This window comes from Lates calcarifer, linkage group LG12 (genome assembly GCF_001640805.2).
Source record: "Lates calcarifer isolate ASB-BC8 linkage group LG12, TLL_Latcal_v3, whole genome shotgun sequence".
NCBI lineage: Eukaryota > Metazoa > Chordata > Actinopteri > Centropomidae > Lates > Lates calcarifer.
In genome coordinates, this window is record NC_066844.1 from 23,835,085 (window position 1) to 23,849,260 (window position 14,176).

At 40.8% G+C, this 14,176-nt stretch overlaps 1 protein-coding gene and 1 long non-coding RNA gene across 2 annotated transcripts in view; one reads left to right on the forward strand and one right to left on the reverse strand.

Moving 5' to 3' along the window:
• LOC127143072 (uncharacterized) overlaps positions 1–3,031 on the forward strand; it is an 18,521-nt gene extending 15,490 nt beyond the window's left edge. Inside the window, exon 2 of the long non-coding RNA XR_007814244.1 lies at positions 2,956–3,031. This is a non-coding gene — a long non-coding RNA (uncharacterized LOC127143072). The remainder of the gene's footprint in view (positions 1–2,955) is intronic.
• Positions 294–13,483, reverse strand: LOC108889365 (myosin heavy chain, fast skeletal muscle). The gene is made up of 41 exons (XM_018685782.2): positions 13,373–13,483; positions 13,242–13,280; positions 12,935–13,145; positions 12,670–12,813; positions 12,422–12,578; positions 12,254–12,281; positions 12,036–12,147; positions 11,852–11,944; positions 11,607–11,670; positions 11,428–11,526; positions 11,240–11,343; positions 10,961–11,099; positions 10,208–10,326; positions 9,945–10,094; positions 9,688–9,858; positions 9,298–9,604; positions 9,042–9,115; positions 8,722–8,809; positions 8,507–8,624; positions 8,299–8,422; positions 8,049–8,185; positions 6,822–7,077; positions 6,482–6,724; positions 6,212–6,388; positions 5,936–6,081; positions 5,754–5,844; positions 5,117–5,506; positions 4,894–5,020; positions 4,683–4,801; positions 4,381–4,577; positions 4,110–4,293; positions 3,864–4,029; positions 3,549–3,673; positions 3,133–3,441; positions 2,836–3,039; positions 2,614–2,739; positions 2,035–2,205; positions 1,593–1,697; positions 865–960; positions 546–677; positions 294–406 (listed from the first exon to the last, which is right to left on the reverse strand). Exons 3-41 carry the CDS (start codon positions 13,136–13,138, stop codon positions 386–388), a joined length of 5,817 nt encoding a protein of 1,938 aa, XP_018541298.1. The 5' UTR covers positions 13,139–13,145; positions 13,242–13,280; positions 13,373–13,483; the 3' UTR covers positions 294–385.
• Between the last annotated feature and the right edge of the window lie 693 nt (positions 13,484–14,176).

A 14,176-nucleotide genomic window follows, 5' to 3' on the forward strand; every position in this document is an offset into this window, starting at 1 on the left:
AATGCACCAGTCAAGTGAAAGTCCAGTGCTAATATTAGTTTTTATATTTATGTTCTTATGATTTGTTTGATTATTGCTTTTGGAGGTACTTCATTTTGTGAAGGAGTACATAAAGGCCTCCGGTATCTCCGTGTGCAGTTGCTGTAAATTATATATATTTATAGTCACCATAGTTGAGACATTGCATTTGAACTGTGTTTGTGTTAGGCCTCCTGACTATAAAAATCATTTGAATTGAGAATTAAGTGAAAAAAAAAAGTTTAACAGCAAAAAAAGAAAAGAAAAAAAGGCAATTAACTACTTGTAGGTTTATTTTGTGTTACATGCTTGACAAAAAAAATCATATTGTATGATTTCTTGTGCTGTGTCTCGTCTAGACTGATGCTCATTCTTCAGCCTCCTTTACCTTTAAATAAATACAAAGAGACAGTCAGAAGTCAGTGGTTAAGGACACTGTCAAAATAATGCAAACAGATACTGGAGTTTTATTATTACACCATAAAGTGTAATCACAACTGAATGAATAGAATTAAAAATCAACATACCCTGACGATTTCACGGCTCTTGGCTCTCAGCTTGTTGACCTGAGACTCTGCGATGTCGGCACGCTCCTGAGCCTCCTCCATCTCATGCTGAACCTTCCTGTACCTGGACAGGTGAGTGTTGGCCTGCTCCTCCTGGAAAGCAGAAAGTTAAAGTATTGTGATATCTTAAAACCATCTTGCCAGTTGTATGAAATAAAAAACACACACTTGTGAAATCAGGCTGCATTGAGCTATCAGTCCTATAGTGTTACACACAAGTTAAAGGTGTTAGTGGTCTAACACCTATTTGTGTTGCATGTGTCGAATATTTCACACTCACAGCTTCCTCGGACTGCCTCTTGTAGGATTTCACTTTGAGCTGCAGCTTGTCCACCAGATCCTGAAGTCGGGCGATGTTCTTCTTGTCCTCCTCAGTCTGGAGGCGGCACACAGTATAGTCTGATTGAGACTAAAACTACAGGGAGCTCCATCATCCCCTCTTGTTTGACGAATGTTTTTAAAACCACTCGAGAGCACACAGCACATTCTTATATGCACCTTTCACAGTGACAGCTTTTCAGAAAGACTGACAGTGACACGACCACACAGGCTCCTCATATTGAAGATATGACTTAATGAAAAGCAGCAGAGAAATTAGCATACTCTCTCTGTCTTAAGAGGGGCTCCTTCAGTGCTGCACAAACACTGTCATCTCTGTCAGTCAAGTTATCAGTGGGTGTACATTCAAGAGTTCCTCCTCTGTCCAGTTTTTCATAGTGAAAATCTGTTAAACATCTCTATAAATGTCACACGTGTGGCATGCTAATATGAGTGCATAGCTGCACGTATTTGCAGTAGGGAATGCATGTATTTATAGCTGTGGTCGACTGTATATCACCTCAGTAAGTCAAGCACTGTTGCTTCACATAAAATGGTGATTCATGCCCTCTAGGGGTTTGAAATGCTATTTACATCCAGTTTGTCCTCAGAAGAACAAATTTTAGAACTTCAGAGATAAATGTTAACTGATAATAATGATAATAAGATTTGTGTTTTGGTTCTCTGTACCTGGTAAGTCAGTTCCTTCACTCTGCGTTCATATTTACGGACGCCTTTCACAGCTTCAGCTCCACGCCTCTGCTCAGCCTCGACTTCAGCCTCCAGCTCTCGAACCTTGACGACAACAAGTCCAGATTTCAGCAGAATTCAAACAGGAAAGTCATATAATGCAACTCTTGGGGTTCTTGAGTAAAAGAAAAGATTTTTTACAGCAGAAAATAGTCCAGTAAAAACAAATGATAATCAGTTTTTGGGGATGTTCACATCCATACATAGACTCATACCTTAGTGGGTATGTATAAAAAGGGTTACATTTATATATCCTTTATCAGAGGTCGATGTAAAGACCCTAAAATTAAAACTGGAAATCATCATTTTAACTTCAGTTCATTAGGGTACAGGGATACAGAGCCAAAACAAAACAACAAAAGTTTTTATGTAGCAGACATACCCTGGCCTCCAGTTTCTGGAGCTGCTTCTTGCCGCCCTTCAGAGCCAGATTCTCAGCTTCATCAAGGCGGTGCTGCAGGTCCTTCACGGTCACCTCCAGGTTCTTCTTCATTCTCTCCAAATGAGCGCTGGTGTCCTGCTCCTTCTTCAGCTCTTCAGCCATCATGGCAGCCTAATTGGTAAATGGCAAATGGGACGATGAAGGATAAGAATGGTCTAATTTGAAAGCCAAATGCAAAACAAAAGGTTTAGGTTATGAAGGGATCATAATGTTCACAAAGTTTAATGTCAAATTGTTTTGACTTGTGTGTAACTTTTAGTCTAGTCAGAAACCTCCTATAATGTATTGCTGATGATTCTCTGACACTGACAAAACCTTGTATATTCTACTTTATCCATAATTCTTTTCTTCATTTCAGTTTTTCAGTAGACACCAATTTCATTTAGCTGTCCTTTATAAAAACCAGCGTACGACTGCTGCTGCACTGGAATGTCTCAAGCACTTAACTTGTTCCTGTATGAGCAGCTGGGGTTTGAAAGAAGCAGTAAGTGCATGCTAAAATACTAAAACAGAGCTCACATCAGTGATGGCCTTCTTGGCCTTTTCTTCAGCATTTCTCGCTTCCTGAACAGCATCTTCCACTTCACCTTGGACCTGGACGAGGTCGGCCTCCAGCTTCCTTTTAGTGTTGATGAGATTTGTGTTCTACAAGAAAAGATACAAAGTGGGATTTTCAGTTTGCTTTACATTTATTAAAGTATCAAATATTTTAACAGTACTTGTAGAATAAAATCATAATACCTGAGAGTGCAGTAATCCCACACGCTCGCTGGCATCGACCAGCTCCTGTTCAGCCACTTTGCGGCTTCTCTCTGTCTGCTCCAGTGCGACTCTCAGTTCCTCGATCTCGGCCACCATCAGGTTGTTCCTGCGCTCCACCATGGCAACCTGCTCCTTCATTTCTTCCTGACTTCTAATGGCTTCATCAAGATGAAGCTGGGCATCCTAAATTGTAAAACATTGATAGCTATATGAGCAAAAACATTCAGCTGCCTTTGCAGAGAAGATGCTTAGCCACAGATTGTCCAGCGGAGGTACCTTAAGCTGTCCTTGAACGTTTCTCAGCTGTTTCTGGGCTTCAGCTGCCTGGCGGTTGGCGTGGCTCAGCTGAATCTCCATCTCATTGAGGTCACCCTCCATCTTCTTCTTGATCCTCAGGGCATCGTTCCTGCTCCTGATCTCAGCATCCAGAGTGCTCTGCATGGACTCAATCACTCTCTGGCTGTTCCTCTTGATCTGCTCAATCTCCTCGTCCTTCTCTGCAATTTTCCTGTCAACTTCATTTTTCACCTGGGTGAGCTCCAGCTGGATACGCATGATCTTTGATTCTTCGTGCTCCAGGGTAGCCTACAAAATGAAATGTAAGGAGAGCATTTTCAGAAAAAAAACAGTGATTCTTAGTTCCTTAGTTCCTCATCTGTGTTTTTACTTTGCAAATATGTCATTTTAAATACCTCTGCCTCCTCTAGGGCAGTTTGGATTTCTGCTTTCTCACTCTCTGCTGCCTTTTTCCCCTTTTCCAGTTCATGAATTGTCTTTCCTGATTCAGCAATATGTTCAGTCAAATCAGTGATTTCCTCTGTTAGAAAAGAACACACAAAAAACACATTTTAGTGTTTTAATTAGAGTATTTCTTCAATTTTTCTTCAATGATCAGGCCTTCCACTGAAGCCCAGACAATGTTTGGAATATCTACAAAACAATTTAACTTACATTAATTTCCCATATTTATCTTTTTTAAGTAATTGATGATTGATTTTTTTTCTTACGTTGCAGGTTCTTGTTCTCCCTCTTCAAGGTCTCCAAGTGGTCCAGAGTTTCTTCATATGAATTTTTCAGTTTGAACATCTCAGTACTTAAAGCACGAGACTCCTTCTGAGCTCCCTCCAGCTCTGCCTGGCTCTCCTCATACTTCTGCTTCCACTCTGCAAGAACCTGAACATAGAAAAAGCAAATTAGTGTTTTCTGCCACATCATGTTTACCAGTCGAAACTGTTCGTTATGAATGATCTAACCTTGTCAAAGTTCCTTTGCTTCTTGTCAAGGTTAGCAGCCAGAGCGTTGGCTCTCTCCACGTCGATCATCAGGTCCTCCACTTCACCGTGCAGTCTCTGTTTTGTCTTTTCCAGAGAGGCACATTTCGCGTTCACAGCCTCGATGGATTCCTCTGCATCCTGAAGACGCTGGGCAAGCTTCTTCCTGTTAAAACATACAGTAAACAGGTTTTGTGATGAATTACAGAATCAGTGCACGTGGAAACAGTGTAATTTCAGGAGCGTCCATTACTTTGCCTCCTCTAGCTCCTCAGTGCGCTGAATGGCATCAGTCTCATATTTGGTTCTCCACTGAGCCACCTCGCTGTTGGCCTTGGACATGGCGCGCTGCAGCTCAGCCTTGCCCTCCTGCTCCTCCTCATACTGCTCTCTGAGCAGGTCGCAGTCATGACGGGCTGACTGAACAGCATGAGCCAGGGCGTTCTTGGCCTAAAGATAACATGATACAAATGAATACGCACATTTATACATTTCTCATTATTAAGAAATAAATCAGCTACAGTAGCGACATTCAACAGGAGCATAATGTAGTACCTTGACTTCCTCCTCAAGGTGCCTTTTGAGCTCCTCAATCTGATGAATAAAAGCCTGTTTGCCTCTTGTGAGCTGTGAAACAAGAGACTCCTTTTCCTCCAGCTGACGACCAAATTCCCCTGATTGGAATCAAGCAAAGTATTTTATTCACCATGTTTAGTTAGTGATCTAGAGTTTTCTGAAACATTGCAGGTTTTTTCTTTGCGCTCACCATTTTCAGTCATTAGTCTTGATCTTTGAACATTCATTTCATTTAGCTGACGCACATGCTCCTCATTCTTGGTCTTTAATTCACTTAGTTGATCCTCAAGAGAACGGCACATTTTCTCCAGGTTACCCTACAGACATAAATCAACAATGTGCAGTGAAGTCCACCATGGTCATAATGCTGCAATTATTACTCTTCAATCACAAGAACCATTTGTAAATTTTACTTTTGATTTGGCGATAGACTCCATGTTGCTCGTGAGGTCATCAATCTCCATCTTGAATTCGCTTTTCTCTTTCTCCAGCTTCTGTTTGACTCTCTGGAGGTTATCGATCTGTTCTCCCAGCTCTGCCACACTGTCAGCCTGCTTCTTGCGCAGAGCTGCGGCGGTGGCCTCGTGCTGCAGCGTGGACTCTTCAAGATCACGACGCAGCTTCTGAAACTCAGCCTCGCGCTTCTTGTTCATCTCAATTTGGACAGCAGTCGCTCCACCGGCTTCCTCGAGCCTCTCGCTGATCTCCTCAAGTTCCCTGGAGAGATCAGACCTCTGCTTCTCCACTTTGGCCCGAGCAGCCCTCTCAGCCTCAATCTCCTCCTCCAGCTCCTCAATACGAGCCTGAGACGCAAAAAAGAACATAATTAATGTTTAAATCTACTGTATGCCAAGCCCTTACCTCAAATACCTATTACTTTGAGTACAGTACGTATGATGTGGCTTTCTGGGTTTCTGATCAAATTTGTAAATGACATTATCAAAAAAATAATTTCTGATAATACAGAAAAATTAAACAGCCATTTCATCTATTTTTTTGATTGAGACAAAACTTCTCTCCACAAAGTCCAAACATATATTTACACATTACCTGCAGTTCCTTGATTTTCTTATGAAGCTGCACACTCATGGATTGCTCATCTTCTATCTTGCTGAGAAGTTGACTCATCTCAAAGTCCCTCCTTTAATGACAAAAATATTGAAAAATGTTAAATGTACACAGTCATTTTAGGAATTGTGGGAGTCATAAATTAAGTTCCCATCCTTACGTACTTCTTTATTTTCTCTTCAGACTGCTGTTTGTCATTCTCCAGATCCATTATGGATTCCTGGGCCAGTTTCAGATCTCCTTCGAGCTTCCTTTTTGCTCGCTCAAGATCCATACGGAGCTTCCTCTCTTGCTCCAAGGATCCTTCAATCTAGGCATTCACACATACAGCAGTGTAATGACAAAATGTCTACATTTTTGTTGTAACTGGCTTCTAAAATGCACATTTTAATATAGAAGCTTTTTCATGCACATTCAAACAAATATACAAAGAAACTCACATCATCCACTTGCTGCTCCAGTTTGGCTTTGGCCTTTGTCAGAGTGTTGACTTTGTCTTCCTCTGCCTGCAGATCATCAAGGGTCTGCTGATGGGCCTCTTGGAGGGCTTTCTTCTCTTTGGTCAACTTGACAATGGCCTCATCTTGAGCAGTCATTTCCTCAACCAGGTTTTTAACCTGGAGAGTTCAAATAAATTCAATTATTTAATATTTGATCAAAGTATATTTAAAGTGGTGCACAGTGGAATAAACTGAAATGATGACTGTCACCTTGTTCTCAGTGGCATGTTTCTCCTTTTCCACTTTGGCCAGAGTGAGCTCCAAGTCATCGATGTCTTTCTTCAACTCAGAGCACTCGTCCTCCAGCTTCCTCTTCTTTGCAGTCAGCTCAGCATTGATTTCCTCCTCATCCTCCAGCCTCTCAGATGTCTCTTTGACTTTGGCCTCAAGCTGGATTTTTGCTTTAATGAGCCCTTCGCACCTTTCCTCAGCATCAGCGAGGTTTTCACCTTCCTAAATTTACAATAACATATAATTAAAATACTGTTTATTTTTAAAAAAACAGGATCGCTGAAGTAGCAAAGTGTTTCCTCTTTCCATTTTAACATACCGATTGAATTTGTAGCTGCAAGTCATTCTTCTCCTGCAGCAGAGAAACCATCTTCTCCTCTAGTTCTTTCTTCTTGGCCAAAGCTTTTGCTAGCTCTTCTTTGGTCTTTTCAAAGTCCTCTTTCATTTGGGCCATCTCTTTCTCAGTCTCTGCACTCTTCAGCAGAGGCTTTATTCTGAAGTACAGCTTCATCCATGGCCAGGTTTTGACATTCATGAATGAGCGGATGTTATACTGAATAGAGTAAATTGCCTCCCTGAGGAAACAAGACAGAAACAAAGTTTCTTCTCTTGCTTAGTTTTATAGAATACAGATGCACTTGTTAAAAACAACAGGGCAGATGGGTGAAGACCAACTCTTAGCTGAGGAGGTACTGGTCAATAAGGGCCCCAGATATGGACCCAAAGTTCTAAGTATAGCTTATGTCCAACAACTGAAGATTTTAGTAAGAAAACATGTCCAAAATTATTAATATCATCCATTCCTACGCTATGCATCGCAATGAAGTAGACTCCTAAGTCTCCCTGGATCTCATTAGGATGTAAGACATACACTTCTACCAGCACTGCTACAGTACCGGCTGTACTGAAGAGTGTGAAATATTAGCCAGGAGCAACCACTCTGAATCAACCCTGCATATCCCCAAATACCAGGCCAGACTCTCCAACAACAAGACAGTCTTCTAGTAACTGCATTCACAATTACATTTATGGGAAGTGTGATTAATATGCTGCTTTAACAACTGACAAAACCTGCACTACATAATCTAAACCACATACAGTGTCTTGGGAAAGAGTATCAGGGAAAACGTTCAAAAGTTTTCAGCAGTAAGACATTTCACTTCACAGTCTCGATAGTATCCCTGCACTGGACTTCATATCCAACACTGTTACAACGGCCCCATGAAGTAGAACCGGGCCACTACTGAAAAAACCCAGAGACACACTGAAGAATCAGTGTGAGTTGTATACTGAATTAAAATATCTATGTCCTTGATGTTATAGTAGGAGAGACTGACTATGAGGGCAGGCTCTAGAGAGAGCTATGCTGTTAGACACATTTTGTCTCTTAATATAGGTTCTATGTAATTTTGTTTTTATTTCCAACACTCTTATCTCTTATCCCATACATACAGCAAATACTTTCTAATATCTGTTTCGAATGTGTGTCAAATTCGTGTCACAGTTTATTGTCCTTGCTAAATAGTTTGTGAACTCGTAAACCTACCTCCTTTCCATCATCTTGACAAACTCTTTCCTCATGATGTAACCTCTGCAGAGAGCCTGAGTCATTGTGACCAGCTCAACCAGTTTCTCATCTCTCATCTCCTCCAGAGTTCCCAGCAGACCTGCTTTGAAGAACACCTAGATAGATGATAAATAGATTAATAGGGTTAATGTAACTAAAACATTTTTTCTCTCTCAAGCTGCACAGTGATTTTACTATTTAATGACTGTAATTACTTCTGTTTATTTACCTTGGTATGGCCAAATCTGTACTGTGATTTGTCCACGTTTATGGATTCCAGCAGTTTCTCTGAGGCCTTCTTGTTGTCAATGAACTGTCCCTCAGGGATGACACTAGCATTCAGTACTTTGTATCTGAAATGATTTAACATGAGTCAGATCATCTGGAGAGCAGAATCATCAGATGTGGACTGACAGGATCTTAAATAGCTACTGTACCTCTGCTTGAAGTCACCGTAGAGGATTCTGCTGGGGAAACCTTTCCTGCAGATCCTGATACCTTCCAGCACACCGTTACACCTCAGCTGGTGGATGACCAGGTGGTTCTCCATAAGACCTTAAATAGTGACAAGGATACAGAGATACACGAAGCTGTGAGGAAATGAGACTTGGATGCTTTTGTTAGTCATAGATGTGATGTTTTCTGGACCTACCTGGTGTTTTTGATTCGTTGGGAATTAAACAGCGCACAAAATGTGGGTGAGTGCTCCTTAAGTTGGTCATCAGCTTCCCCAAGTTTTCCTGGTGATGGACAAACATTTATTATTTTGAACTTACATATATAAAAACTGAAAGATGTTTTTGTTTGTTTTGTTTTCCCCTCTCCTCCCTTCCCTTCTTTCTGTCCCCCCTCCCTAATCAATACAACACCTCCATCTACAGCAATGTACATTTAGGTAACAAAAATTATCCATGTAAATTCTGTAAGTATAAAACAAATAAATAAAATTATAACAACAAAAATAAGAATTACCCTGAAGAGAGCAGATACTGTTTGGAAGGAACCACCCTTCTTCTTGCCACCACCCTTCTTTCCACCTTTAGCATCTGTGAAAAGCATGTACAGTTTTATTTTTATTTTTGTGTTGCTGATTGTATATTTGATAGTTTTATCGTAAATTGATTTTTTTTTTTTTATATGTACTTGTGATGTCTGACTGAAATCACTACGATACAGCACATTTCCATCTTACATGTTGTGTACAACCTTAAATATTAAAAAACACTACCGTCTGCAGAGGCATGAGATGCAAACAGCAAAGCCAACAGCTTCATCGAAGACTTCTGGTAGAGCTGAACCGCTGAGTCATTTAGGGGGTCTTTGTTCTTGTCCAGCCAGCCAATGACATTGTAGTCAACAGTGCCAGCATAGTGCACCAGAGAGAAATGAGCCTCAGCTTTGCCTTTGGTGGGTTTTGGTTTCTGGAAGGGGGCACTTTTCCCAATATGCTGGTCGTACAGTTTGCTCTTGAAGGTCATGTCTGTCGCCTTGGGGAACATGCACTCCTCTTCAAGGATGGAGAAGATGCCCATTGGCTGTCATGAGGAAATGATTGATTAAAACACGGCTTTCAAGTCAGTAGTTTTCTGTATTTGTTAATATACAGGATGTAGCTCACCTTCTCAATAAGCTCAATGCAGGCAGCCAAATCCATGCCAAAGTCAATGAACTCCCATTCAATTCCCTCTTTCTTGTACTCTTCTTGCTCCAGGACAAACATGTGGTGGTTGAAAAACTGTTGCAGTTTTTCATTGGTGAAGTTGATGCACAGCTGCTCCAAGCTGTTGAACTTGAAATAAGAAAGAAGATACAGGGTCAAACGTTTATTGCACGGTTTCACTCTGCATAAACAAGTGCTATGTGTAGTTCACTCACATCAAAGATTTCAAACCCAGCAATGTCTAAGACACCGATGAAAAAGTTTCTGGGCTGCTTGGTATCCAGCATCTCATTGATTCTGACGACCATCCACAAGAACATTTTCTCATAGACAGACTTGGAGAGAGCCATCACTGCATTATGCACCTAAAGAAAAAGAGATGAGAAAGAGTTGGGAGTTCTGGTTACACAAGACAAGTGGTATTTTCACATTAATTAATACGCTTAAGTTCACTGACTAATGACTTTATGGAAATTACCTGTGGCACAGTTTGACCTTTAACCACCATCTCATTGCCGACCTTGACTCTTGGGTAACACAATGCCTTCAGCATATCAGCAGAGTTCAGGCCCATAAGGTAGGCGATTTTATCAGCCTCTGATAAAAACAGAAACCACAAAGATTACCCCTATTACTAAATGATGCTACCAAGTTACAAAGGTGGTTGGTGATGACATAAGTCATTCGATATTTTACTAAATCCATCCATTCATCCTGTGCTGCTTCAGCTGTATGAAGGCCACATGGACACCAAGTTAAGCAAAGGAGCCCAGACATTGTTGACATGGCAAAATCCTCCAGCTGCTGCCCAGGGATTCCTGTGGCATTTCCAAGCCAGATGGGATACAGCATGTTCTGGGTCTGCCCGAGGGTTTACTGCCAGTTGGATGTGCCCAGAAGACATTACCTATGAAGCATCTGGGAGGGATCTTTATCAGATGCCCAAAGCACCTCAACTGGCTCCTTTCAAAGCAAAAGACCAGCAGATCTACTCTGATCTCCTTCCAGTTATCTGGACTCCCTACCTGACCTTCAGCCAGGGTAACCCAATGCACCCTGACTTTTACAATGCAACCTTTCTCAACTGTAGCAGCACTAAATATACAAACAACGCTGTATGCATAAAAATGCATCTAAGATTAAATGGATGCAATTAAAAAAAATCAGTACATTAGTCAAAAGTAAATTAGTTATTGAATTATGATATTAAGAATATTACTTCACTAGTTACCCTCAGTGCCATCAGGCTCAGCCTGCTCTTCTCGCTGCTTCTGCTTGAACTTCATGTTGCCATGATGCATCACAGCTCCAGTCAGCTTGTAAATGCCTATCTTCTCTTCTGAAGTGAAGCCCAGGATGTCAATGGCAGTCTGCAAAATGAATGATCCAAAACACAAATCTGTTCTTCATTACAAAGAAAAGTTCATTTGTTCATTGTCTGTCATCAGTTGCTTAAAGAATGATGTTGACAATTTTAATCCCTTTAATGTTACAGTCTGAGTCCACTCACATCAGTAGCGATGAATTCTTCAACGTCATTGATACTCTTGACAGTGATTTCACCCTGACTGATCATGGGATAGTCATAAGGGTTGGTAGTGATGAGGAGAGCCTCTGAAAAATAATCATTGTATTTCATTATACAGACTCAGGTAAAGCATTCTATAAAATAATATATTGTATGGTTAAATTGCTCACCTATGAGCTCAGGCTTGTGGCCTGTTGTGAGCTGATAGAAGATGTGGTAACTTCTCTCAGCAGACAGCTGGAACGTCACTCGAGACTTCTCCAGCAGATCTAATGAGACAAGGTAAGAAGGTAGTTTATAGCTCGTCCTTTCATTAAACCTTCTGGATAATGATTGGCTGGATGCTTACATGTTTCAATATCAGCTGAAGCCAGCTTTCCAGTTGATCCAAAATGGATTCTGATGAATTTACCCTACAGAAGAATGAAGTTATCAGTGAGGGCATATTAGTGAGTCACACCTCTAGTGCGTATACCTTATATTTAAGTTAAATAATAGTGTAAAGACAAGCAAAAATAGGGTAGAGGACTGGCAGACCATCTTAAAAACAGACATATATTTTAAGGCAGCAAGATTTTGTGAAGCAAAACTTACAAAGCGGGATGAGTTGTCATTCCTCACAGTCTTGGCATTTCCATAAGCCTCCAGCAGTGGGTTGGCTGCAATGATTTGATCTTCCAGCGACCCCTGAAAATTATATTATATGACACGTCTTAGTATTTGCCTATATTCATTTTCATAAATTTCATACATATGTGCAGTATATTTCATGAGTTACCTGCATCTTTCCAGGAACTGGCTCGACTTTTTTTCCTCCAGCCACTGCGATTGTCGCAAAGTACTGGATGACACGTTTGGTGTTGACAGTCTTTCCTGCACCGGATTCTCCACTAAAATTATATGACACGTCTTAGTGTAAGTCAGACGTAATACAATACAGTCACAATCAGTCTGAGTTAAATCAGCCCAGATCAGCGCTCTTTAGTGTTGACTTACGTAATCAGGATTGACTGATTCTCACGATCTGTTGAGAGAATGAAATTTGATCATTCACACTGTATCCATTTTGTTCAAGATATTCAAAAACTGTGTATAATTTTCAAAGGCTGTCTTTATTTTTAGAACTCTATTAAGAAACATAGTGGCTTATAAAAGGATTGATACCTTGGAGCATGAACTGATAGGCATTGTCAGAGATGGAGAAGATGTGGGGTGGAGCCTCAATCCTCTTTTTTCCTCTGTATCCGCCTACAACCACTGCATCATACACTGGGAGCCACTTGTAGGGGTTCACAGTGACGCAGAACAGCCCTGAGTAGGTCTGTGGAGACACAGAGGATTGTTACGGACACATATCTGCCTGTAGTCATCTCAGGTTTCATCTACCAGCGTGCTTGTTAGTTCAAACTCACGTAGATCATCCATGCTGCATATCGCTCTTTGAGGTTATACAGCACAGCAGGCTCACTGAGGTGGGTCATCATGGCCATGTCCTCAATCTTATCGAACTTTGGAGGGTTCATGGGGAAGATGTCGTCATCCTTTACAGTGAGAGTCTGCACCAACACAGCGTAAGATTATTATTATTATTATTACTCAAAGTGTGAAGCATCATAACCAAATAAAGGGCGAACATATGTGGTCATTACTTTTACTTGTGTCAGGACATCTACATACCTTCCCACCCTGAATCTCCACTGTGGCTTTACCACCTTCCTTCTTCACTAGTTTCCCTTTCACATACATTTCAGTGGGCTCTGCCACAAAGTAAGCTGTCTTGGCATCAAAGGGAGTGTTCTGAGCCTCTATTCGCTCCCTTTCAGGTTTCCGGAGGTATATGGCCGCCTTGCCAAAACACTCCATCTCCGGGTCCACGCTCATGATGACGCTGTTAAAACAAATAAGTAACAAATAAAGTAATAGATCTTTAATTTGATTAAGCATTTATTTTTGAGTCAAGTCACTAGTTTCATGAGTCATTTACCTTTTTGTTGCCAAGCGATGCCAAGTTGCTGTGTGGATACTGAAAAAGTCAAATTCAAATTAGAAACAGAAAAACTACAAATGAACTTAAACCACAGATCACAGCTGAAGTGTGAGAGAGAGAAGACTCACCTTCTTTGGCAGCCTGTCAGTCCAAAACTTCTGTGGACCCTGGGAGAGCCTCTTTTATACTGAAATCTCTGGCCACCACGCAGGAGCAGCCCTCCTGTTTAGGTCACTGAGCTTGTCTTAGAAGAATGGTATCAGATGGCTTCCCAATCTCATCATCACAACTGGTGTCACCCTATCCTGCACAATACAAAAACAAACATTACATTAAACCCCAGATCAAAATTTCACATTCCTATCCAAAAACTGACAAGTGGGTTTTGACTCTGCATTTTGTACATGTGTCATGCTTTGTGCACAGTGGTTCTACTTGGAGGAATAAAGAATATATACTATTTTGTGAGATACTATAAGACTTTTTTATATAAATGAAAATTATAATTTAAGCTGTTACTGAAAATATTTATGAACATGGACATGAAAGTCTTTTATTTATGGTCTCCATCTGCAAACGCATTCAGGTTTGTTATACCATCAGACAAACCTTTGGCAGTGACATTGTTTCAAACATCTCTTGAGCAAAGGCCCAAGTGTTTACTTGAGGCTAATTTAAGATCCATTATGGTCCATTATGCTGTTGTGCTTTCTCTCCAAAGAAAGATGACACCTGGGAGGCTGTGAAAGTATTCTCTTGTGGTGTGATTCAGTTGCAATAAAAGGTGACATTCAATATGTCTGGCCTTTCTTTACAGTCTTATTAGGACTTAAAGCAAATATAGCCTCCAGGTCACAAATACCCAAGCTCTTACTATTGCAATTGTTGACAAATGCATTGAACGTTTTGGTTAATTTCATGTCACATGTGTT